The sequence below is a fragment of the Emys orbicularis genome, chromosome 1 (assembly GCF_028017835.1).
Source record: "Emys orbicularis isolate rEmyOrb1 chromosome 1, rEmyOrb1.hap1, whole genome shotgun sequence".
Lineage (NCBI taxonomy): Eukaryota > Metazoa > Chordata > Testudines > Emydidae > Emys > Emys orbicularis.
This window is the reverse complement of record NC_088683.1, coordinates 75,079,634-75,107,330: the sequence shown is the minus strand read 5'-3', so window position 1 is coordinate 75,107,330 and position 27,697 is coordinate 75,079,634. Positions and strand designations below refer to the sequence as shown.

At 41.2% G+C, this 27,697-nt stretch overlaps 1 protein-coding gene across 2 annotated transcripts in view; it reads right to left on the bottom strand.

The window, feature by feature from the left end:
- The window catches only part of NAV3 (neuron navigator 3), a 363,920-nt gene that overhangs the window by 127,101 nt on the left and 209,122 nt on the right, over nt 1-27,697 (bottom strand). For both annotated transcript variants that reach the window (XM_065423439.1, XM_065423440.1), the window contains exon 12: nt 24,627-24,746. In XM_065423439.1, coding sequence (XP_065279511.1) covers nt 24,627-24,746 — 120 coding nt within the window. The remainder of the gene's footprint in view (nt 1-24,626; nt 24,747-27,697) is intronic.

Here is a 27,697-nt window from a genome sequence, read left to right as displayed (position 1 = left end):
GGGGCATGGGTCACTTGCTGGAGGATTCTCTGCACCTTGAAGTCTTTAAACCACAATTTGAGGACTTCAATAGCTCAGACATAGGTTGGGGCTTATTACAAGAGTGGGTGGCTGAGATTCTGTGGCCTGTGTTGTGCAGGAGGTCAGACTAGATGATCATGATGGTCCCTTCTGACCTTAACGTTTACGACTCTATGACTCTAACAGGTTTAGATGAATAGTTTAAACCCAAACATTTCCACTGTATTTATTTCTTGGATGTGTAGTGTCATTATTTATGGGTTCACTTTCTGAAGATGTTTGCTATATTTTATCGTGGAAATGGTATAAACTTAGCTATGTCATTGCTAGCCATCTGTTAAGATCACATCCTCTTAGTGTTTACCTCCAATCAGCTTACTGAAGGACATTCAAAGTCTACAGAAAACAGCTGTTATACACAGGACCTACAAAGATGGAGTCAAACAGTGCTTAGTGCACCCGTGCAGCCCCATCTATGAGTGGCAGTAGTGGTTCACAACTAGGGCTGCCATTTCTGAGGAACAAAACAAACAAACAAACAAAAAGTACATCCCTGAGCCCATTAAACTGGACAGCTGATTCTGAGCACTCTTACAGATTTCCCAAGATTTACCTCAAAAGGGATGATCTGGGGAAAACTTGGACAGATTGCAATCCTAGTCACAGTCCATTGCCCCCATTACCTACACATACACACACCTGTGTGTGTGTGTGTGCACATGCGCTTGAGTGAGCAAATAGATTATTGCTGGCATGTCCTGCCTACTGTGACCCACCCACAAACCTCTGCCTACAGTCCCATGAAGTGCACCACTGAAGATCACTGCTCTGTATAAAGTCCTCTTAAATGAGGCCCTGACTCTACTGCATGATGGAAAGGTAGTTTTTGCACTGTGGCTTGGGTGTTGATTGGCTACGGAGGGAGAGATGGGGATGGAGCGAGAGAGAAAGGACAGCATTCATTGATAGTAACTGTTGTATAGGTTCTTAACACCAGCACTCTAATCCTTATCCCGGAGTTCTTTAAGGCCATCCATAGTACTAAGACAAATACTGGCCATGCCAATTTATTTATTGTTATGGAACCAATAAAAAAACCTACCAGTGATAACATATTCATTCTGGAATTTTAGATTTTTGCTCTTGACCCATTGTCTCATTCCAAAGCTGATGGGCAGTACGGGCTTTAAAATGGCGCCAGGCCCTTACAGACCCATCTAACCCAGCCACATGGCCCGGTCCGGCCCCTTGCCCAGGGCAATCCAGGTCCCAGGCCTTGATGTGTGAGTTGTTCCCAGCTGGCAGGTCCCGCTCTCCTATAGAAAGGCTCGACATCCAGCAACCGGGCACCACCATGCAGGCGGGGTTGATAGGCATGCCCGGGCAGGCTCTTGGGGGTTGCATCACAGGGGTCTGCCTCACGCCCCAACATGGCTCCGAGCAGTCTCTGCTGGCCACCACCTGCCAGGCCCTCTCCACCTCCCCAGGGCTGAGCCACCTGGGACCGGTGCAGAGGCCGGGCTGGTCTCAGCGAGTGGGAGGGAGTAGCGAGTGAGGCTTGGCCAGGCCACGCCAGACAAGTGGGTCTTGAGGGAGCCCAGCACAGGCAGGCCTCCCTCCTGCTCCAGACTGGCTGATTGTGCTGCTCCCAAGGGGCCAGAGCGATCCCCGCACCGGGACTGACCCTGGTGCGCTGCTGGCTCAGCCCGGCAGACACAGTCATCTCCCAGCAGGCTAATGAGTGTGGCCAGGGTGAAAAGCGTGGGGGAATGGGTCTCTGGGGGGGCCTGTGGAGGGGAGCTGGGCATTGGGGGATGGGGCAGGTTTGTGTGTTTTTGGGCGCTGGGATAGAGGGTCTATGGGGGAGTGCTGGGTAGTGGGGGGGTCTGTGAGGGGGCACTGAGCAGTTATGGTGGCGGAGGCACAGAGCACTGCGGGGGGGTCTGTGGGCAGGGGGGCACTGGGTAGTAGGTGGTGTTGTGCAGGGCACTGTGCAGTTATGGTGGTGTGTGGCAGGGTCTCTGGGCAGTGTGGCGCTGGGCATAGGAGGGTGTGTGTGGGGGTGCTGGATGGGGCAGTGGCATGGTGAGGTGCACGGGCCTGCCCCCGAGGGGAAGAGGTGCATTAGCAGCGCAGGGCCAGGTGGGTCAGTGTGCGTCTGGTGGCTGCCGGTTTCTAAACAGTGCCCTCGCACTGGGCTGGGTGGGGTGGCGCTACCCCAGCTGCGCCATGCCCCATTGCCCTTGCTGGCCCCTCGCTCCAAGGATCAATCCCCTGCACCATGCCCCGTTGCCCCCATAGGGATCCACAAATATGTTTGGCGCCAGGCCTACAGAAGATTAATCCGGCCTGATGATGGGTATTTTTTTGTCCAGGCAATGGCAATTAAATCCAGGTATACTTCTAGCACGAAATACAATACATCTAGTGCAATAACTGTACAGACTGATAGTCAGAAACACACTATTCTCTAGTAGCTAAGGTAGGGGGAAAAAACACCCTTTCCTAGATACAGAGGCATTCCACATATTTGGAACAGTATTTCTATACTTTACTTAATTCTTTTGCCACCAGCAATATGCCTCATATATTAAATAATAAAATACACCTTCACATAATATGAATCAGGCTGAAACCCAAACAGTGCCCTTCCTTTCCACTTAATATTGCAGAACACATGCTATTTTGTTTGAGAAAACATAGATGAGTTAGAATTTGAGTTATGTGTGGGCAAAATAGCTCCCAAACTTTCTAATTTATGGGAGCAAGGGACACAATTTAGTCTGAACCTATAAATGGCTGATTTTAAAAAGAATTAATTCTTAGGCTTTGACCTTGAATGTCAAAGTTTATCACACAGCAAACTATTCCTTAGGAGTTATAAATCTCTGGCTCGCTGGGTTTAAAATGGTAAATGCTGCCAGAATCTTAAGTACAGTGAGATAAAGAGAGCTGCTTTAATAAATCATTGCCAGAGCAGCAGCCAATCATCCCTCTTTATTCACCAACATCCTGAAGCGCTCTCATTTCCCATAAATGTCAGCTTGAATGAAAATCAGAGAAAACCAAAACTCAGGGCTACTAACTGGCTAGAGCTACAGAGAAAAAGAACAAAAACACAACTGTCAGACAGAAAATCTTAGAAAAAGACAAACCAGCAGCATGGCACACATACGCTTGCAAATAAATTACTACACTGACAATGTTTGAGACTTCATAGGCAGCTAAGTATGAAAATAATATGAGCCACAGGCACAAATGACTTCAACATAGAGAAAATAAATGTTCCAAAAAATCCTTTTCCCCCCTACACTAATAGATAATAACATCTCTCAAGTCAAAGAATGAACTACTGAGAAAAAGATGAAATACAAAAACAGTCTGGACAGCAAAAATACTGAAAGCCTGTTTCAATGAAATAGGTTCCTGTCCAGCTTCTGAACTTTTGCCCTCCTCTTATGCTCAAGTATCACTTGCTATCACATTTTTTCCACCCACTTTGCAAAGCTAAAGTCAGTTCTTTGAATGTTACACATCAAGGGCATTTGTCAGGATGTTAAAGACTCATTTTCAAATAGAATACATACAACAATCTTTTGTCATTGTCTTTTTTCTCTACTATTCCCTCCCTATCTCAATGCTGCATAATAGACATACTCAGTATAGAGTGTAGGGTATTAACCAAGCCACCCTCATTAATGCATGGATGTCATGCTCATTCTAAATGAGAGAAGAATAACTCCAGCAGGCAGAAGCTGGAGTTGTTGTGAAACTAGATTTGAAGAGTAAAAAGATTACTTGTGTGCTAAAATTCCTATAGACAGCTCGGTGTGTACATAAGTAATGTACATAATAGATGGGTAAATAGAACATAATTATAACCTGGGGGGGGAGATTATTCTCATACACAAAACGAGAGGTGAAAATAGTTTGTCTCTATATTTATCAGAAAACCAGAATGGGATGAAAAGGTGGAAGGGTGAAGCTATATATAAAAGTTGCATTACCAGTGAGCTAAGTTACACTATCAAAAAATGAGATGGTGAAATTCTTTAGGTGAGGATACAAGAAATAAAAGAAAAAAAAAAATAAAGGAGAGCATCACCATGAATTTTTTTAGACCAAACCTCATAATACTTATGGGGATTGTAATACCAAGAGAGATACCTGTTGAGTAACAAATTCACTCAAGCTTATATCAGGAAATAGGTTCCTAAGTTAGGTAGAAGAAAACTTTCTGATCCATAAAGTAGGGACTCCAGCTAGAAGGGAAACCATCTTGGACTTTCTTTTTACTAATAAGGAGTAATTGATGGAGAACATGAAAACAATTAGAGATGCTTGAGATTCAGTACAGTACAGTAACGAATGAACTTATAGAGCAGTACCACGATATTACATGCTAGGAAATTATATTTTGACAAATTAAAATATCTAGCAAGTCAAGTCCAAGTATTAAAAATTACTAGCACCAAGAAGGCTGGACAATCCTACAAGACACCAGAGAAAAGATGCCACAAACTTAAATTCCTCTATAAAAGAAACATGTAAGGAACAAAAAATGTCCTGTGCGACTTCACAAAAAACTGCTCAAAGATCAGAGCTTTAAAAAAAGTCCTGTATCATAAATGCAAAAGAGGGAGGCAACCAATTAATAACATACACGTAGTCAAGTCTTGCAGAGAAAAGATAAGGGCAGCAAAGAAGCATCATGAAGTAACACTATCCAAATGGGAATACAAAAGGCTTTTATAAATATATCAGAGGAAAAACTAGTGCTAGACAGAAAGCAATCCCATTAATAAATGAGGAGTGGGTTTAAATTAATGATAACTCAAAAATAGCTGAGCTAGTGACCTCCTTTTACAATGTCTTTAACAAGAAAAATTAAAGTAGTTTGGCAAATTAACTCACTATACCAATAACCATTATTTTTGAAAAGTCATGGGAAACAGTTTGCTAGAGAAAAACTGAAGTAATACTCATTTTCAAAAAAGGAAGGGTTGATTCTGTAAATTCCAGTCCAACAAATAAATCTATTTTGTGTCTGTTTAACAATGAAAAAAAATATTGAGGCACAAAAATACTGATTGGTTTTAACCAGTTATTTTTGTTTATTCGTTTATCTGGTTGAATAGCAAGGATGAAATTCTCTGGCCCATCTGAGTTGCACTCAGCACATAATGAGAAAGAAGGGGGTAGAGGGGACTTTATGTCCCCTTTTGGGTCCCCAGACACCGGGGGCAGTAGGGATTTTAGAGTAGCTTTAACCTCCCCTGGGCTGCTAATGGCGCTATAGGGTCATTCTGGCACCTACGGATAGCTGGAACAAGGACTCAGTCACATCTCCTACACTGTGGCTTTCAGGGCTGATTTGGCTGTTCCTATGGTTCATTCCCCATACCAAAGTGTCATTCCTATTCCACCAGAGGGACCCAGTGTACCTATGTGGAAGGCAGCCACAATGCTTGCATTTTCTCAGCATAAAAAGGTATTTACTTGCATATCTGGTAGCCCTTAAAATAGCAAAGGATAACCTACCTGGAAGGGACGGGGCTGAGGCGATGGTCCTGTCCCTAGTACACCAGCTAGTGCCAGAAGGGCAGCTGTGATGGGTGAGTACCATATACCTTGTATACATAGGTAGCATGTGCCACTTTGAAATATGCTTTCCCTCCAATATCTCTTCATAATGTCTCATGCAAACCTTCAGTTACCACCAGTGGGAGACTTGTGGTGGATCAAGAGTCACCCAAAATCCTAATTTTCTAGCCCTGGACTACAATTAGAAATGTAATCTGGCATTTCCTCACTCTGAAGTCATGTACCAGGACTATTTGCCCCCACTGGCATTCTGGTTGCTTCCTTTCAGTGTTTAGACTGCTGGAGAGTTGACTTGTTGACTTTCCTATATACATTGGTCACTTTTACAGACTTGCCACTTTTGCCTTAGATAAACAGATAAGCATTCACAGTATTCTGTATACTTACTGTTATGAAAACCTAGGGAATACCATGGTGACCTTGGTGAGGCAATTGGGAAGTTTTTAAGGGTGAACACTATACTGTGTGTAGAACATGATTTCTCCTTTGAGAAATGAAAGGACTCTGGGTTTCAATGGGTCAATGGACGTTTGTCTTTTTATCTATTTTAAAGGGACAAAGTATTAAAATGTAACCATAACAACCATCCTTATCTACTAAAATACAGCACTATAACATTCTCATGAGATTCACCTGGTGAAATCATAAAAGACTCTTCTAAAACGACAGTGGTGCCAAATATTTATTCTTTAATCAGGATCTTTGGCTGTCTAGAATCCCTATTTATTCTCTGATCACGAAGAGCAAGAGGCTGGAAAGGAGAGCAGGATTCATCTCTGGTTGGGTTTCCCTAAAGAACAAAGGCTGCCAGAGTATGCACATTAATTTATTAATCTCTTGAAATGGACTTCTCCAGGGTCAAGTGAAAAGAGAAAGTCATTCCCTAAATCTACAACTGTCACATCCAGCATCTTGAGCTAACTGCACATCATCCAGCAAGATGTGGCCATATGTACAGTAGAAAATTTATACTGTGGCACACCAGGGATGATTTTTTTTTTTAATTCAAAAGTTGTTTTTCACAAGATTCAATAGAAGACGGTCAATCTGTGGAAGATATAGCGGTGTAAAATTCCTACTGGTGCCTCTCTGTGTTTAAAAATGCATATGCCTAATGCATGTCAACCAAATCTTTGCAGTCTCTCTTATAACTTAGTTTTATTCACAGTTCTACTATGTAATTCTCCATAGTACAAGCCATTGGAAAATTAGCAGTTTGTTACTACTTACCAGTTTTTAATGGAAATCTCATCTTCAGGAGACAATGAACACTACTTGTTTATTGTTAAATTATCCTATCTTTCTTTTTTTTTCTTTCCACATTAGCATAGCTATTAGCTAGTACATGGGCTCAGTGCTTCAAATAACAAACTGAAAAATCAATGTGTGAGGTAATTAGATGGAGTTGATGTTACCTGTGGTTTATGCTTGACTTTTATCACTAATTCGAGCAACACACAAACTTGAGACTCCAGAAACTATTACATTCCACAAAATGCAGCCTTGCCACTTGAATGAGACGTGCTGGTTTCCCAGCAACTGCTGGCTGATGCACTTGAGCACTGCAGTCTTATGATCAGAAATCCATTTGTGGTCTTGAAATGATCACAGAAATATAATCTTACTTGATCAGCAACAGGAATAAAAAGATACGAAGTATTTTCATGAAAATGAAAACATTACTAGCAGAAATACAGAAGGCCCCCTGATCATCACGTAGCTGTTCTGTGAAAGCAGCCTCAGCTTGGCACTGATCATTAGTATCATTACGAAAATATCAAGCTAGATCATGAATGGTGGCTGAGAAATACTTGGCAAGGCTGAGGAGTCGTGGGAGCAAAGGTGGCTCTAAATCATCTTTGCATTTTCCTTGATTCTGGGGCTGACTGGGGGCAGAGCTGATTTTCAGTGTAATTTAGAGCAGCTTCAACGTTGCTGTAAGGCTACATCTGCACTACAGTCAGGGGTTGTAATTTGCAGCTTATGCAGATGTACCCATGCTAGCTGTAATCTAACGAGCTAGCTCACTAAAAATATTGGTGATGTTGGACTGGTATGGGCTTCAGTGTATGCTGTGCTCACGTTGCTAGCCCATGCTGCTGCATCCTCACTGCTATTTTTAGTGAGCTAGCTAGATTACAGCTAGTGCAAGTATATCTATATGAGCGTGAATACACCCCAGTTGCAGTGTACACATAACATAAGTTATGCCCAGTTGTGCATTACCCTAGGGGCCATTCCAGCTTCCAGGCATCACCATGTGTCCTGTCTCCAAGGAGAATCCCCTGCACTGGAGTCCAGAAAAACTGCTACACCTTATGTATACTACTCAGTGGATTCCTTTTACCAAAAGGGAGTCCACAGGGTGCTGGTTAAGGATGCTTTCTGATTTCTGTGTTGCCAGAGTGGTGTAAAACAGTTGGAGAAGAACAAGGCAAAGTAGAAATGCTGAAACAAGGATACATGGTTATTCTCTTTATTTATAAAGTCAAGGATTGCATTGTTCAGTCACATTAATGCACAGTGGTTTGTGATTGGGGCGATGAAAGTCAGGCCTTGAGTTTGTTGTTGTTTTTAGGAAGACTGGTCAGGAGTCATTGATTTTTTGGGAGGGGAGAGAGGGTTGGTAGGAAAATGCTACTTCATGAAGCTGGTTTTTTCCGTGGTTGTCATGTGCCTGCAGTCACCATAATATTGATATTTAGCACTTATATAGCACTGAAGCCCTGCACAGCTGGAACTTAAAACAAACAGTAGTACTTAAAAAAAAAATCCAACAACACCCCTTTCCAACCTTTTTCTTTAAAAAATGGGTTTGATTTTTTTTTTAATCAGAATTTGCATACACTCTCAGTTACTATGTTTATGGCCTTAATGTTTTTACACAAGACACAAAAGCAACATGAGTAATAAGATCAATACTTTATCATCTAGCCAATGGTAATTTATTTCCAGGATGTCAATTATCAATAACAATAATGCAATCCACAAGGATTACAATACCAACCATGCCCCAAGGTACTATATAGTACATGAAGTTGCACGAAGCACTCTAATAAAAATTATAAGCATAAATAAATAAATATGATTATGTTTAAATATAAACAAAACTAAGGACTAGTTAAGAGCAACCACGTTCCAGACTGGGACACTAAACCAATTAGAAGCATATTTGACATTTATCTGCAATTTATAATTGGAATAGTTTATAGAACACTTTGAGTTGCTCTCAACCGTGTCTAAAATTAATGAAAAACAACATATCTGATACATGCTAACCAACCTCAACCTAAGACAATATAATATTTTCCTAGCACCTCTACTCATGTTAATTATGGGTAAAAATGGAGCTGTATCACATCCTTTGCATTTTAACATCTCGGATAACTGTCCTTTCCCTAAGATGAGGGGGAGAGAATTGCTTGCCTGCCAGTAAAAATTCTCCTTGGGCAGCTTGGTGGATTTTGCTGGCTTTTGTCTTTTCCTTGAGCCTCTTGCCCAATAGCTCCCCTGGAATCTATATTCAGCTGTGGCCTGGGTCTAATGGTTCCTCCCTTTCGGTTGAGGGTGTGGGCCTCTACCTTTGAGAGGGCCTAAAATTGTCTGACTCAGTACCTGCAAACAGTCCACTGGAATACATTCTTGTAAGAAGAGTGAAAGGAGTATCTGAATAATTCCAAGAAAAGGAAGAACTCCTGGGATCCAGCAGTACGTTTTCAACATGGAGGGCTTGAAAAGCTTGTTTCCTCACCTTGCCTCCCTAGCCAAGAAGGATGTAGCCAACTGGGGAAGTAATGGGGAGGAGAAGACCTGGTCTTCATCCCTCTCTTACTTAGACTTCCCAAATGGAAGTCCACTAAGGCATTTCTGGTCCTTCCTACATTAATGTACTCTCTGCTGAGTCTTTGCCTAGGTCAAGGGAACTCCCACATAGGACATGCCTGTTGTCTGTCTGGGAAAGACACTGGATCTTGTAGGTTTATCCCTCCCACACTGCAGGATCCAGAGGAGGCCAGGGTCATTTATAGGGAGACTCCCAACAGATCCCTTCCCTTTCCCTGAGGATGCCCATGGAACTCTTCAGAAGGGTGTCACAGAAAATATAAAACGGCCCTGATTTTATCATAATTTCCTGGAAACTTCTGTGGGAGCCAGAGGGAGCCAGTGTCTCTTACAGGCCTGCCATTGGTTTACCCACCCCTGCCCACCCAACTCCACTTTCTCCCACAGTTCCAATTCTGGACCTATGCACAGCAAGCTCCAGAAGGTTCTGAGGAAGTGAGTGAGTGGTGCCATGAAGGAGTCATCTGCACTCCTGCAAAGATCCACCTGTGGACAGTCCCTTCCCCCCTTGTATCTGGGGGAGAGGGAGTAGTGAAAGTCCCAATCACTTGAGACTAAACTAGGAATATACACTATATGACCTAGTAATGTTTTTCATCATGTGATTTCTTGTTCAGCTCCTTTCCCCAGCAATTTGTTCAATTTTATTCGATTTATTTAATTTCATTTATTTTTTGATAAGGTAATATACTAGTGTCTGATTAAAAATTGTAGGATATTTTAATTGGGCATGCTCTGCTCCTGCCTTCTGACATCTCAGACATAGTTCAGACTCCACAGATTAGGTATCCGCACTGTGCAGTTTATTACAGATCATCAGTTAACACCTTTACAGTTCCATACAGCAATACTACTCTCAGCAGTCATACTCAGATTGAGGCTCGAGAGCTGCAAGTGGCTCTTTGGGGGGTGGGATAGCTCAGTGGTTTGAGCATTGACCTGCTAAACCCAGGGTTGTGAGTTCAATCCTTGAGGGGGCCACCTAGAGATCTGGGGCAAAATCAGTACTTAGTCCTGCTAGTGAAGGCAGGGGGCTGGACTCGATGACCTTTCAAGGTCCCTTCCAGCTCTAAGAGATAGGATATCTCCATTAATTTAATTTAATTTAATTTAATTTTGGGGGAGGGATAGCTCAGTGGTTTGAGCATTGGCCTGCTAAACCCAGGGTTGTGAGTTCAATCCTTGAGGGGGCCACTTAGGGATCTGGGGCAAAATCAGTACTTGGTCCTGCTAGTGAAGGCAGGGGGCTGGACTCGATGACCTTTCAAGGTCCCTTCCAGTTCTAGGAGATAGGGTATCTCCATTAATTACTATTATTAATTATTATTATTATTATCTTTAATGTGTCTCCTGCGGCTCTTTGCAGAACTTGATATTAAAATGTTATGTGATTTAATTATTAACCCATCTAAGATATTAACCAATCAGGATGCTTTTACTATATTCACCAATTGTAGAATACTTGGTCAGGCATTTTTGCTGTGGGTGTAATTTTCACATGCCTGTAATGTATACATATATATAACCTGTGTGTGTGTGTGTGTATATATATATATATATGTATATGTATTAAATTAAACAATGAATTTACACCACTGTGGCTCTTTTAGATAATGTTGATTTCTAATTTGGCTCCTGAGTCACAATGATTCACAGTGTCACTTGTACCATCACCCATTCCCAAAGGGCCTGAGCGGGGAACAGGTCTCCCTTCCTTCAGATTTCTCTAAACCTAGGCTCAGTCAGCCCTGCTCCTCTCTTTGTACTTTCTTCCTATGCCTTTTTATCAGTCCTCAGCTGATGGGCTAATTAATCCTTTAGCATGCCTAACCTGGTTAGATAATTACATTCTATTCCTCCTTCAGACCGCTCTGGGGGATCTTCTTACTGTCTGAGTGATCAGAGTGCTGGCTCACTTGTTACTTCCAAGCACTTTGTCACCGATATATTAAGCAAAAAACCCCAATCCTCTAAAGTATATTGTTACGATTTATTTCCAAATTAAGCACTTTGAGGAATGAGAAATATCTGTACTGTCAATCATTGTTGTTCCCAAGGCAATGCATTTCTTTTCAAAGCTACATACACTTTTAAAATTGAATGAAGCAATTTTTGCTTTCATTAATTTACCCACTCAGCGCCTACCCTTTTCTGTTCTGTGCTTCAATCTGAAATATATCTGGACCATAATTTCTCCCAAGCAAGTACCTAACCTCACAGCCAAAACACACTGGTAACTTTTTAACAGCTTATTCTTTTAGGAGAGTTTAAATTAGGGAAAAGTGGGGGGGGGGGTTAATTTGATACAAAGAAATTTTATTCTTTAAAATGATTTGATGCACTTAACAGTTTTGAATTATGAATTAATTGTATCTTTTGGTACAAAAGATTTTGTAAAATGCATTGCGGGTTCGATTGTTAATTTTGCACATCTGATCCTGCTTAAATTGTTATGACAATGTTTTGTTTACATATGGCAAGGAAATCTTTGAAGGCTTAATATTTTAACAATTAGATACAGATGAGATTAATGCTGTAACTTCAAAAGAAAACAAACTCCAAGCATACTGATGTACCAAATATTTGTCTGTTAAGAGATGAAGTCACCACAAGGGACCCAAAATAAGGGCAGCAAGTCTCTAGAACCTCCTTTATGAGAAAAGACTGAAAAAGGAGGATCATCTTTTCCTTTCTTGATCAAGAGAGACTCAGAAGTGACACAATTTAGATTTGAAAAGTAGAATGTGATAGAAGTGCATGGAAAGAAACCTTTCAAAGAAAGAGGTGAACACATTAGTATTCTACAGAAAGTATTACACAGTGAGTGATGTTCTGTACATTGACTGGTGGCTACTCTCTGTGATGTATCCTTCCCAAATCACAGCTTCATGGTCTGTCAACTTGGACAATGACTGTACCAAACTTCCTGGGCTGCATAGCCTTTTCTTATTCTGAAAATTTAAAGGCTTTCATGTTCCGTAACCTGCTCAGCCTTGTTGACATTTTTATTCTTTTCATTTTCACCTAGTTACAATACTGCATGATAATTTCTCAGCCTGGATGCTGGGAATCATTTTCACTTCTGGTATATAGTGGGCAAGTACAATTCCATAGAGATGTATCCGCTTTGCACCATAACTGCCAACCCAAAGTTCATTTTGCAAATATACATTAGGGCCATATTATAATTTTCCTGCCAGTCCCATGTATGGAACAGCATCTTATTGCCTGTCCCAAAAGTAGCCCATGAAGCGAATTGCAACTCAAAAAGTGTATGTCTGTCTACACTGCACACTACTTTTGGCAGGGTGTAATGCACATACTCATTTAGCCCCCTAGCATGGGTATAAATAGCAGTTTGGACCATGGCAAATGGAGTAAAGACATGCCTGAAGGGTATGTGTATGTACATACCCTACATTGCTCTCTACTTGTCCACGCCATGCCTCTCCAACTACATTGCAGTGGGGAAAGACTCCTGCAGTGGGGAGGCAGTGGATGCTACACTCTACAGAAAGGCTCTGGAAGCAGGGAGAGATTCTGGCAGCAGGGAGTTGCTGAAGCCTTTCCCCTCTGCCTCCCTTCTGCCAGAGCCTTTCATTGACACACGTAGCTACACACCACAATGTGGACGCCGCCTGCTTTACACTGCGGTGTGTAGCTACACATATGTTACACGACAACGCCAGTGGTGTACTATGTGGACATAGTTAAAAGAGTCACAACCTGCCTTTCAGTTCTACCCCTGCTCCAACAGGGACAGCGCTATGCTCAGAGTAGTGCACATCCTCCAGGGTCCTGACCCAGTGTCTTGGAGGGGCATTACTAGGGCTCCATCCATTTTCTATTCCCACCCACCCCTCATCTACCTGGGGGACTGGCAGAGATGCAGTACAACACAGGTAGTTGGCACAAGGGAGCCTTATGTCCCTTTCTACCTCCCCCCTACATGGGTGTGCAGGATGGGCCAAGATCTGGCCCTTAGTTTTACTCATAATTTCCCATCACTTGTGAATTCTACTTAAGCTGCCAAATGCAAAATGTTCCAAGACACTGATTTCTAGCCAAAAAATCCAGGAAAGAGATTTTCAATGTTTTGAATAAGCTTACTTCCTTTGAAGAGGTTAATTTCAAGAGTCATGCAATGGTGTTCTCCTTGCCTGCCAAGCACGCATATGTTTATTTATGTTTAGTAAGCAGTCAATCAGTACATAAGCAGTTCTTAAACATATAGTTTTTAAGCAGGAGAGTATGACATTTTGTTTTAATAATCAGAATATTTTTCTCTAGGAGGAAGCAGATATCTCTGAGGATTATCAATACCTAAGGCAAAGTAGAGCAAAGGGTAAGTGATCCATTCTTTGGGCAGATACTATTGTATCCCATATAGTAAACCCCGAAAAGCTCCCAACACATACACACAGACAATTTTTACAAGGGGCTAATGAAGTAATTGTCTAAAATAGATCATTTTTGTAATCTTTCAGAGCTGTAATCTCAGTTGTATTTATTACAGGGTATGCTCTCCAGTATAGCTCTTTGTTAGTGGCACAACAGCAGAAGACAATCATCAGAGAAGGCTAGCTCCGCAAGTCACAAGTGAAACCAAGTCAGTTTACAGAATATAGTGTATTCTCTGGCTTCTGGAATCAAATGCATACCACACCAAAGAGAGTCAAATTAAATCTTTATATAATTAAAACTGGGGTGTTCTTGTGAACAGTCAAAAGCTTTCTCCCATCTCATTCTTCTAATTAAAGACAGACAGTATATCATTCTTTTCCCCTTAGTAATTAGTTACAGTACCAGACCAGAGAGATGCTGCTACTGAAGGTGTATTCAAGCACTCTGCACATCTGAGAGTCTTGATCATGCATACTGATATTCTCCTTAGAAATAATAGGCTACCCTCAAAACAATCCCATCTACATTCTTCCTGAAAGGAAATATTTGCAATTTGTTAAAATATAATGAAATCCAGCCTCACTGCAAATAATTTATAACAATTTAAAATAAACATTGAGTTGAGCAGAAATGAAGAATGCAAATAGAATGCATATGACACTAGCAAATAAGTCCATACCACCCACTCTGTAAGGATAGATTAAAGAGCATGTACAATGGATCAACTGCAAACGGATGCCATTCAGCTTAATGATCCTACAATAAGTTAAATGGTTTAGCCCATTTAGCATCATAGGAAAACCAAATTTACTTCCATTCCTTGAGGAAGACTAAAAAGCTACTTCCATATATGGTGACAGGTTTCAGAGCAGTAGCCGTGTTAGTCTGTATCAGCAGAAACAAGGAGGAGTCCTTGTGGCACCTTAGAAACTAACATTTATTTAGGCATAAGCTTTCATGGGCTAAAAACCACTTCATCAGATGCATGGAGTGAAAAATACAGTAAGCAGAATATATATTATAGCACATGAAAAGATGGGAGTTCCCTTACCAAGTGGGGGGTCAGTGCTAACGAGCCAATTCAATTAAGGTGGAAGTGGCCTATTCTCAACAGTTGACAAGAAGGGGTGATTTTCCCTCCCTTGGTATTCACCCCTTCTTTTCAACTGTTGAGAATAGGACACTTCCACCTTAATTGAATTGGCTTGTTAGCACTTGACATCCCCCCTCCCCCCCACACACACACACTTGGTAAGGCAACTCCCATCTTTTCATGTGCTATAATATATATTCTGCCTACTGTATTTTTCACTCCATGCATCTGATGAAGTGGGTTTTAGCCCATGAAAGCTTATGCCCAAATAAATGTGTTAGTCTCTAAGGTGCCACAAGGACTCCTGGTTGTATTTACTTCTGTGACATTGCACCCCATAATGCTTTATGGGAATACGCTTATGAATGTATATATGACATAACTGGAATATGTTTTATGCTACATATGCCATGTAACATATCTCTGTAAAGGTTATGATCTACTGAATATATTCATCCTATTTGTATGCACATATCATTTTTGTATTCGAAGTTATGAATATTGGCTATGTACTTGTTTAATTTTAAGTAGCCTCAGTGAAGCAGTTGGTCAGTTTCCTGAGAAAAGACTATTCTCAGTAAGTGCCCAATCAAGAAACACTTAAGCTAACTATGAACTTGGAGATGCCAATCCACATCTGAGCTTTCCCAGGAATGTGGCCTGGCTGGTAAGCAACTCAGTCATGCATGGACATGTGACTTGCCCATGTTACTCCAAAACTCCATCTTGGAGCTGAATTCTGGACAGGAGAGAGGAGGGGGTCTCCACCCACAGGAGAAAGTCTATTTAAGCCCCTGGGAGACCCCTACATTTTGTCTTCAGCTGCTCAAGAGATAGCCTCTCCACCCCCAAAGGATACCTGAAAGAAACTGGAACAAAGGACAGTAACCACAGGGGTGTGAGTGATTGCTGCTCCCAGACTAGAAGGAGGCTAGTCTGTGGCCTGGTCCACACTAACTCCCCACTTCGAACTAAGATACGCAACTTCAGCTACGTTAATAATGTAGCTGAAGTCAAAGTACCTTAGTTCGAACTTACCGCGGGTCCAGACGCGGCAGGCAGGCTCCCCCGTCGACTCCGCGTATGCCTCTCGCGGAGCAGGAGTACCGGCGTCGACGGCGAGCACTTCCGGGATCGATTTATCGCGTCTAGACAAGACGCGATAAATCGATCCCAGAAGATCGATTGCTTACCGCCGGACCCGGAGGTAAGTATAGACGTACCCTGTAAAAGAAGCTTACTGGAACATCTCTGAGGGTGAGATTTCATCTGTAATCATTTTCTTACTGTATTAGGTTTAGACTTGCGTGTTTTATTTTATTTTGTTTGGTAATTTACTTTGTTCTGTCTGTTATTACTTGGAACCACAAAATCCTACTCTTGGTATTTAATAAAATCACTTTTTACTTATGAATTAACCCAGAGTATGTATTAATACCTGGGGGGCAAACAGCTGTGCATATCTCTCTATCAGTGTTATAGAGGGCGAACGATTTATGAGTTTACCCTGTATAAGCTTTATACAGAGTAAAATGGATTTATTTGGGTTTGGACCCCATTGGGAGCTGGGCATCTCAGTGTTGGAGACAGGAACACTTCTTAAGCTGTTTTCATTTAAACCTGCAGCTTTTGGCGGACGTTGTTCAGACCTGGGTCTGGGTTTGTAGCAGGCTAGCATGTCTGGCTCAAATAAGCAAGGTTCTGGAGTCCCAAGCTGGCAGGGAAAATGGGTCAGAAGTAGTCTCAGCACATCAGATGGCAGTCCCAAAGGGGTTTCTGTGATCCAACCCGTCACAACTTCCATATATGTCACTTTCACAAATCTGAACCAGCAAATTAACTGATATTATCTCTTCCTGCTACTATTTAACAAAAATAGAAAAAGAGAAAACTTCATTTGTTATTCATTTCCCATAAATAATCACTTGCAGCTCATTCTTGTTTTGAGTTAAACATCTGCCATCTACTTTTCTTTCCAATGTAATTTCCTTATGTAAGCTTAACGTCAGCAGACATTATATTGCAGGTCTGTGACAGTTTAACATACTTATGACAGAATAACAACAACATTGTTTATATCGTTGATATTAATAAGATATTTGAACTTAAATATTTAGTGTTTTGGTTTGTGTTTCTGTTGATCGATATAAAAATTTAAAGCAACCAAAGAAAGAGCAGAATCCCACAAAAATTAGTCAAAGGTTGTTTTATTTTATTTATATTGACCAGGTTCTTGCTTTTGAAAACATGACCAAGGACACAGTAATATTCAAAGTAAAATGTCCTTTCTAAATTTTTATATATATATATATATATATATATATATATATATATATATATTTTACAAATCACGCTAAAATAAAACTTTCTATTGATTTACGTTTGCGGTGTTGTTGTAGCCGTGTTGGTCCTGGGATATGAGAGAGACAAAGTAGGTGGTACATTTTACTGGACCAACTTTTGTTGGCAGAAGGGACATGCTTTCAAGCTTAATTTATGATCTTTTAGAATACACATTCATCCACAAAGTGTCATTGTACGCTTAATGACTTAAGGCATCAAAATAAATCGACAGCACTGATTTGACAGGATTTATCTATCAAACATGGGCTGTATATAAACACGTGTAGATTTTATATAGTTTAGCTTAGCACTGCTGGTTTACAGAAATATAATAAAAAACCCTAAAAATATGTATTGAAAAAGATACTCCTAGCTGAGAATTGTTTTTGATAGCATAGCAACAACATATGCTAAAATGAGTAAAGATTTACAACAGGGACTATGAAAAAGCAAGATGATTTGAAAATAATGAACACAAATGGTGGAAGAGGTTACACAGTAACAGATGTTGAGAGAAATTATGGAAGATTAAAACTGATGAAGAATGCAATAATAGTAAAAACAAAGTTTTATATCTAAATTGTACCAGAAGATGGGTTCTTTAATTATGTTTTCCAGGGATATCAGTGTAATAACAGCAAGAGTACTGAGGTTATTTCACTGTTACCATGACCTAAGGATATACAGTATACTACAAAATCACAGCCATGAAAAATTATGAAAACAGGTCACATGATCTGGTAAATCATGCCAGTTTTCAAAACTAATATAATGACCTTTTCTGTTGTGTGCCATAGAGAACCAATGCCAGATGAACTCTGTGATGAAGGCAGATGCAGCAGAGGAATGTCAAGCTGTACTGCAAAGAGCAGCAGACTTTTAGTTGGTAGGGTTCCCAGTTTTGCCTGAGTAAGGCCTGTTGGATTGGGCAAAAACCAGATATTTATTCACTGATTTACTTACCTATTATTTCATAGACATGGTGTGATTATTTCTATTAATGCCATAGAGATCACAACCACCAAATGCAGCGAAGAGGTTAAATGAAAAGGCAACATTTATAGTGTTAATATGAGAGAACAGTGGTACATTAATCAGACTAGTACTAACCAAGAGGGACTCATGGAAGAAGGCACAGAATGATTACAGGACTGAAATATAGATGGTAAGCAGAGGTATCCTGAGAGGCAGATGACTTTTACGGTATACCGAACACCTATGTGTTGACAAACTGTCCGATGAGTAAAAATCCAAATAATATCAATGATTTCAATGTAGTGACCAAAATTTTGAAAATGAACGGGGTGCGGGAAACAATCCAGGTAATCTATTAAAATTTGAAGTCATCATTCATAATCCTTTCTGCTCCTAACAGAACTGTATGTAGTGAAACTGGGTTCACAGTTGAATTCCCCAAACTTATTTTTTGAGAAAATACAATATTCTTACTCAACATTCATCTACTCAAGCAAATACTGGGAAAGACTCATAGTCAGCCAGGCAGGAAGTTAGTTAATAAACTGCAGGCAAAATCTGGAATTATTTTATTATAATTATAATTAATAATGTATTATGGTGATTATGGTTTGGCTGAGAATAAACAACAGGGCAGCCTGAGCTGAGCATAAAATGACTGCCAAATCCTCTGCACAAGTAACAGATGGTACAAGCATTTTAAGGAAGCCCTAAACATAAGAACGCTGAAACCATGTGAAAAGGGGTTCATGTCAAGCACAGTGCAATAAAAATGCATTTGAGCTGGGTAGTCACCAAGGCACATAAGAGGTACATTCACAGAGAACCAGCCACTTAACTTCTTGGACGTGACCCCAAGCACATGGCTTAATTTATGGAGAGATTCCCAGAGATAAAATGTAACTAAATGGAATGCTTGGCCTGAGGTCTGGCACATTACTGAGAAAGAATGAAGTTAAAGATAGTGCTGGAGGAAGAAAGATGGGGTGACCCACTTCTGCTGATTACTGTGAAAGTAAGGAAAATGTCATAGCTTTTTGATAGAGTGAGCCAAATTCTGTCCTGAGATAAGTAGAAACAACTTGATTGACTAATAACAAGGTTGGATTTGGCTACAGTAGGGCTTTTTATTTTCTGGCTACACAGAATGACTTGCAAATCACTATCACTCACTTCTAAATTACTTTTCTACTTTCTAGGGAATTAATTAATTCTGTTTTCTTACATCTAACCTGCTTTAGTTTATATTACTTCCCAAAAGGGTTCAAACTTTAAGAATGCACCTCTCCTGCTCTCCTAGTGAATCCCAAAAGGCAACGATAAGAGTGCAGGGTAGAAAGGCAAGATGATAAATAAAAATAAAATTCAATCACAAGAGGACCACGCGCTACACACAAATGCACACCCACTTCAAAAGATCCATCTGCTCAAGCTGGAACTTTGCTTGCAGCTCAGGAAAGACAACAGCAAATGATCCATGCAAATGGGACTTTAAAGACAAAAAGTGTCAAAGTAAGAAAATCTACAATACAAGAACCATGGTGCTATCTTAAATTCTGCTTTTTCCAATGTCTCTTCGTCCATTTCTCTGAGCTGACATGAATCATTCAGTGAAATGACCTGCTATAATGAACCTTTTGAGAGCTTTGTGTATATAGTATTATGTAAGCAACTCTTGAACTTTGACAGACATATTGGATCTTCATGTGTTTAAACTTGTATTGTTATAATGTTATGAACAACCTATAAGTTATTTAGAAAGAACTCTTTCATGCTAGGTTTCCACATGGCGGGTGCGGGGGGAAGGAGAACCTTCCTCCACTAGTTGGCTGTCTGAGAGTCCCAGGGAAAGAGGCAGAGGCCAGCTGTAGTTGCTTACTGAGTAATTATTAGCGCTGTAGGGCTGCTTCTCCTCTTCTTACACCACTGTACCCAGACTGACTTCAGTGGAGTTAGTTCTCATTTAGCCATGTATGTGAGAGGAAAATCAGACCCAGAGAGTGCATCTGTCATAACTCGCATTTTCCCCCGAGGGAAACCATTAGCCCACCTGGCTGGAGAGCACTGTGCTGCCAGCTGAAGAATAGAAAAAGTCATAAAGGATACAAAGGAATTAAAGGTGTCAGGGAAAACCCAAGTGCAATTTCCATCAGGAACTTGGAGGCACTTTCAGCAAAAGTTGTTGGCTATAGTAATGGAGAGAATATTGAAAAAAAGCCCTCCCTGGATGCCTGCTAATGTAAAATATCTATCGTCAGTAATGTCAGATATTTTCTCTCCACACACAGCTGCCAATGAAGTGCTTTCCAACTAGGTGGGCAGGGGCAAAAAGATCATACCAGTAACATCATGAAAGAGGCATTATGGCAAGGCAACTGGTACTTTACTCTCTCTTATGGAGCACATATATGTACTTCATAACCACAAAGGGCAGATATATAGGACTATAGACCTCCCACCTAAATTCCCTGTAAGCTGCATGGCTGCACACCAGCTTATTTAGCGCCGCACAGGCACTCAAGGAACCTGCCTGGGGACCTGCCGCGGCCGGGGAAGGGCACCTATCCTCCAGCCCAAGAGCTGCCGCGGCACAGAGAGGCATCTCTCCCCCCCAGCCCAGGTGCTGCTGCGGAGAGAGAGATCTGGGGGGAGTCTTCTCTCTCCGCCGTAGCCCCTGAGCACCCTCCTGTACCCCTGAGCCGTAGCACCCTCCTGAGCACCCTCCAAGCCCCTCATCCCCAGCCCTACCCCAGAGCCCACACCCCCAGCTGGAACCCTCACACCCCTGCACCCCAACCCTCTGCCCCAGCCCTGAGTCCCTCATCCCCGGCCCCACCCCAAAGCCCACACCCCCAGCCAGAGCCCTCACACCCCTGCACTCCAACCCTCTGCCCCAGCCCTGAGCCTCCTCCCACACACTGAACCCCTCGGCCCCACCCCACCACATGAATTTTGTTATGTGCACAGATATGAAGGTGAATCTGGGTGGGAAAAATTAGAGGGAACACTGCCTCCCACATGAAAGTATAGCATGTAAGTTGTAAGTCAAACCTTAATATAAACTCTTTTTCTCCCTCAGGGTATGAAAATAATATCCACAACACTACTTGAGGATAAAATCAAACTGTAAGTACACCCGCTATGATAAAGTATGGAAATCCATCCCACCAATCAGAGCAAGGGTCACACCAATCTTTGCATTGCTTTTTCCACTTAGTCTTTGATACTATAAATACAGTGCACATTGTTGAAATGCACAATAATTTATTTTCATTTCATTAAAATGATCAAACACAGCTTTCTTGTGCATCAGCTTCATTTTGGCAAACATGAGTTCTGTGGTCAGAAGAACTCATAATTATATTCTCATTCTGCTGGTGGCATAGCATATACTTATAATACATATAAAAAAAACTATGTTAAAGGACCATTATTAAAATTGCAAAGTTCGGAAATGCCAAAATTAAGGTTGTTCATGCAACCTTAATTCAGCCCCCATGTGTATATGCATTATAATATAAACTTTAATTACATGACCCCTTACTATTTTTTCCTTAGAACCCCTGCCTTATTTAGCGTTCAGGTGGAACTTAGTTATCAGCTATTCAATATTTTATTTTCTTATTATTCAATGTCTGGCTCTGTGCCTTATTTACTGTGCGCTATTCAAACCCTGCTCTGAAGACAGAATTATTAATTTCCCCAGGGGCTTTTCTATGGTGCTAATCATTATAGTATCTGAATGTTTCACAAACAAGTTAATTTATGTTCTCATCTGTGAGGAGAAGGGGTAGTATTATCCCCATTTTACAGATGGCAAACTGAGGCACAGAGAGATTAAAGCCAAATGTTTCCACTAATTTTGTGTTCCCAATTTAAGATGCCTAGGACCTCATTTTTTCAGGTTACTTAGTATTATACAGCACTTTATATGTCCAAAGCACAACTCCCACTGACTTCAGTTGTGAGTGCTGAGTACTTTTGCAAATCAGACCACAAAGTATCAAATCAGGCACCCAGAAAATGAAGAACACACAAGTAGTGGTGACCTGTGAAAAGTGTGATTTAAGTGACTTGCTCACTGCTACTCTGCTGGAATGCAGGGATAGAATTCAGTTCTCTAGGGCAGCATTCAAGTGCCTTGACCATGAGACATTCCTTTGTCTCCCTGCATCAATCACTAAACACCTTCCAACCTCTTGAACAAATGAAACAACAGTCTGACAGACACAGTCTTCTTTACTACACAACCCCGATTCATCCCCAGAGCAGACTGATCCTGTGCACTGAATGAGCCTAAGGCTTTTCAAAGAAAAGGTCACCATAATTTTTTTTACATGGGGAAAACGTGTTCAGTCCAAATGGTTAAAATTTGGCAAACAGGTAATTATAAGCAACAGAAAATGGTCTGATAATGGGAAATATCTAGCAACCTTAATAACTGGAGCTGCTGCCAGTCCCCCGAATAACATACACTTGCAAAATATTTATGTACATAAATGGTATATACAGGACATCCACACATATAGAATGAAACACAATTTGTAGAGGTGTTCACAAACCAAAATCCCTGATTGGCGTTGAGAGCTTGGAAAGCGAGGAAGATCTGGACCCTCACTCTGTAATGGATTTGAGCTAAAAACCTGGGTCAGATTACTTCTGAAATTTTGGGTGGTTTGAAATTAATATCTGAATGTTGACGCGTGGGCCAATCTCTAACAATTTTGAATACCTAATGCTAAACTGTCATCCTGTCTCGCCCATCTTCCAAACTCTTCACCCTTTTACTTACACATGAAATTTAAGCTGCTTCCCTCACAGTCAAGGCTCCACACAAGTCTATCCTGACTACATCTCATCTCTGATTTCCTCCTCCTCCCTCTCTTATTTGCCTAAGAAAGCTCCAACCAAATTATATATATTTCTCTCCTACTCTTGCCTTTGCACTTCCTTCAATGCTTGGAATTCCCTTCCTTCCCTAAACCAACCTCTCTTCATTCAGATTCCTCTTTAAAAAAGACTCTTTGGCAAAGTTTATCCATGGTAATTCATTAACAAAGAAAAGCATCGAAAAAAAAGTAACTGCACCTCTGGATTAAAACCATCTTTTTGTGCATTACATGTATTGTTTGACTAATCCAGACTGTACGAGCCTTGCATCATGAACATGTTTTCCTCAGACAATTTAGGAAATTATAAATAATCAGAAATCCCAAGGATGGACTGACCTCAGAGTTGGAGGTCATGGGAGTTGCTTCAGCTAATTTGCTGGGTTTGCAAAACCAGTACAAATTCGTGAATCTTTCCCTCCCCCTGATAAAACCCTCTCTTTGTTTCCCCTAAAGTGAAACTTGATTTTTTAAAAGATGGACAGAAACCACACCCTGAATTCTCAGCACTGCCAAGCTCTGCAGCTGGAGCTTATCTCTGTCATGGTCTGGACTCAAATCCGAGCTCTGAACAACTCTGAGCTCTGCAAAAGATAGGTTATGAATTTAGACCCAGACTTGGTGGCTTGAGTCCATCTCTGAAAAATATATTTTTTGGCTAAAGGAAAAGGGATAGACGATTCTCTTCCGAACGAGGCTTGCACAAGTGAATCTCTGGTGTACATGCTGGGCTGGACTGTGCCTGGATTTTGCACAGCTGCACAAGGAGAGGATGATGCAAGGAGTCTTCTCCCTTTTGCATGCCTGCACAGAAGCTGGTTATAATTTCAGTCCCTGCATCCACAGGGGCTGCTTTCTTCTAGCATCCCTGGGGGTACAAAGTGCATGGAGAGCTGAGCAGAGATTACACTAGAGCACTCCACGGAGCATTTGGCATTATGCTGCTCCAAAAGCAGGATGGTGGCCATCTGGCACAGAGTCCTGTATATATTGCTTCCTACCCCCAGCTCTGCTCCTTCCCTTCTCCCCCTTTTCCCTGTGTTAGGTTTTCACTTTGCAGCTCTGTGCTCCATTTTCACTACATTTGTTCTTCCCATGTATCCCTGTTTACAAAACTTGCCCTAAGAAACCATCATGTCCCATTTCAGAGAGTTTAATCCCCGAACTCCACCCCCATCCTGGACTTCTTGACATTCTTCCCCCATCCTCACAAAATGGATTCTTCCTCCATGTTCTCTTCCTTTTGACAGACTCTTGTTCCCAGATAGACTTTTTTCCCCACTTACTGCAGCATTGGGTCCTCTCAATCCTGAGGGCTAAGATCCCAATGAGCCATGAATTCTGCCTTCGTTCACTACTACTCAGGAATAGCTTTGAAATGCTGGCAGGTATGAATGATGATAAGACCTTGTCTGCAAGCTTCAATCGTTTTTATAGAAAAAAAAAGGTGTTACCTGTCAGCATCCACAGTCACATCATGCACCCCTCTCTGGATTACGTCTCGGGAGGCAGCTAGGTCTGGTATTCGGTTCAGACTTCTTGTATACAGGTTGAGTCCTCCATCTGTCATGTACCTGAAAATAAATATATGGTCAATCAGTAGGAAATGCAAACATCTGGCAACTATGTTTTGTTCTAAAGCTAATGGGCTGTCGAATTCAAACTCAACGTAAAGGTTTTCCTGCTTTGTAGTACTTTTGTATTAATACTATCAGTGTATGGCCTTTCATGACACTGTCTCCTCCAGATCAGCCTCTGCCACTCTTGTTATTTCTCTAGGATATTTTGCCTTGTTTGTGTTTAGCACAGGAAAAAGAGTTGTGCTAAATTTTAAAGTCTCCCAGGTCCCTTCATGAATCTGTCTTGTATTTTGCGATGCTGGCTGAAGGCAATAGCACCAGAATTAAGAAAAAGCATAGTCCTGATAAAAAAACAAGCACTTCCATCTGAGAGGGTGAACAGAAGACAGAGCTTAAGAAATCTGACTTTACAGTCCTTACTCTGGTGCAATCAGATAGTCAGCTGAAAAAATGGAAGTTGGCTTTTAAAAATCTGTTCTTCATACTGCTTTCTTTATGTTGTACTGAATGAAATTTATAAGGCTAAAAATTACAGCAACCAGTGTGGTGCTGCTTAATGTAAATCACTAAAGACTAATTAAAGGTGATTGAATTGTAAGTAGCAGCAAGAATTTCTGAGATTCCTACCTAAAACTCAGTCACATCTTTAGGGGCTCAATGGTCTTTAATTAAAGCAGTACCACTAATCTGTGTAACCCTCAAGATCTATGCATTACTCTCCCAAGATTCCCTATCATATTGCCTTGTCTCTCATGCCCCCCCTTTCCTCATCCCGTTCCTGGGTTGTTGTCTTATCCTGTTGTTCTTGTCTTAAATGTAAGATCGTTGGTGAAGACGCTGCTTTTGTATAGCACCATGCAGCTGTATGATACTCTACAAGTAATAATACCAATACACATAGGAAATGTAGGTGGGATATTTAATTACAGCAGTTAGGTAATGAAACACAGTGGAAGACTGTACAGTCACCATAACTGAAGCTATTCAAGACAGATCTAAACACCCCTTTACACTGAATGTTTTAGGCTTTATTTCTATCACAATGTAGTGAGGATGGTGTAAATGACTCCCCAGAGTTCTCCTCCAACTCAAATGATTGTAAACACAACTTTTTCTATGGTCATAAAATAGTGCTACCCATATGCATCTTTCAGTTCAAATGTATGTCCAATTAAATTAATATTTTGCTCTAATAATTCTATACAGATTCTTAGATCCCAATCTCCAGCTAAAGCCAAGAACACTCAGCACAACACAGGATTGCATTATCCTATCTCAGGCCAGTTGTATATTGGTTCAGTCCCTTTTGAGTCCCTCTGAGAGCTGCCGTAACTTAAGCCAACTGCCACTGGGTTCCTGGGGCTAATACAGCAGCCTGGGATTACCAGAGCACATGCCCACTTTGCCAGCAGCCAGGAAGAGGCGGCAGAGAAATGGCTATGCCAATTGTATGCCACTGGAGGATCCGCCTATGCTAAAAAGATCCTGCCATGGCTAGCTAAGCTGGCTTTCGAGCGGCTTTGCGCAGATGTTGCAGTGCTAAGCTGCTGCAGTGCAGCCAAGGATTGTGGCTTTAGTTTGTGAGCTCCTGTGTACTTTCTGGCAAGCGATACCTAAATTCTGCAGCAATTTTGAGTATATTAAAATGCGGGGGGCGGGGGGGGAAGAGGAGTTGTTTTTAAATTAAACATGAAAACATCCACAACATATGTCCCTTTGTTAAGTAGTAGTTCCCAATCTGAAAAGTACTGTAAGTTTGCAACCCCCTGGTTTCAGGCGGTCTGTTTGAAGACTCCAGAAGATAGCACTGTACTGGATGATGTTTGATTCACATATGGAAGGTTTCCCTCACAACTACAGAAGCTAGATTTTTTTTTTTTTAATGAAAGCTTAGATTCTGGAGCAAATTTATGTAGCAGGTGATGAATTATGCAGTAAATGCTGTGGTTGTGGAATTGCACATTAAATACAACTGTGGTTAGAACACAACCCAGTCTGTAAGGTCCCCCCCTCATATAAATAAGGGCCATAGTGGAGAGGCTTAACTTGTGAAGTAGGTCTTCCTCGCACTAATTCCTAATTACTGATGGATTCTTATCCCCAGGTGTTTAAAGTAATTAAAGTGAGAATGAGAGAGGGGAAAAGAGATAAGTCTTTACATGCCTCAATGGATCTTGACTTTTGAGAGCATATTAACATGTATTTTAATATCTACTGTACCTACAGTATGTTAGCTGACCACATTACTACTTACTGTTTATTGAGTCAGCCTTACTACCAACGTAAAGAAAAATCACACAACACAATGACTTCATCATTCTCTAATGTGATAACCTAATTAATACATTTCACATCAAGCATTGCAAAAGCTCCTCCTCTCTTTTTTAACAAAGCACAAGTATAATATATTTTTCTTTATGGAAAAGGGGGCTTCAAATATCACTGTGCAGCATCTCACACACTCCTTTCTACTTTGATACAGCAGGCACCATTAAATAAGCACCATCAGCTAAATAAATGCTTCTTTTCAGCTCATTATTTAAATCCAGGCAGAGGCATGGAAGCTCATATAAGACGACCAGCAATGCCCTAATGTGGATAAGTTGTTGGAGTAGTCCATCCTGTTTCACCATCATCCATTCTTTAACCTCAGCTACACTTCTACAGAGACCAGTCACATCAGCTCCCCATCATGCTTTGTCTTCCCCAGGCTGGTGTGTAGAATTGCTGAGGTTGTTATTGAAAACAGTTCCCTGTACCACAGAAAGGTAGGCAGGCAATATACTAAGCTAGACATTTAAACATCCACAGTGCACTTACAGAATGGGTTGTGACACTAACCTTCCCCATCAAAGTGCCTCAACTGTGACCTGCAGAGACCATCTCTAGGGTTAGAGTATCTCAGTCTCATGTCCATTCCATCTCTGACATCTCTGATAAGATTG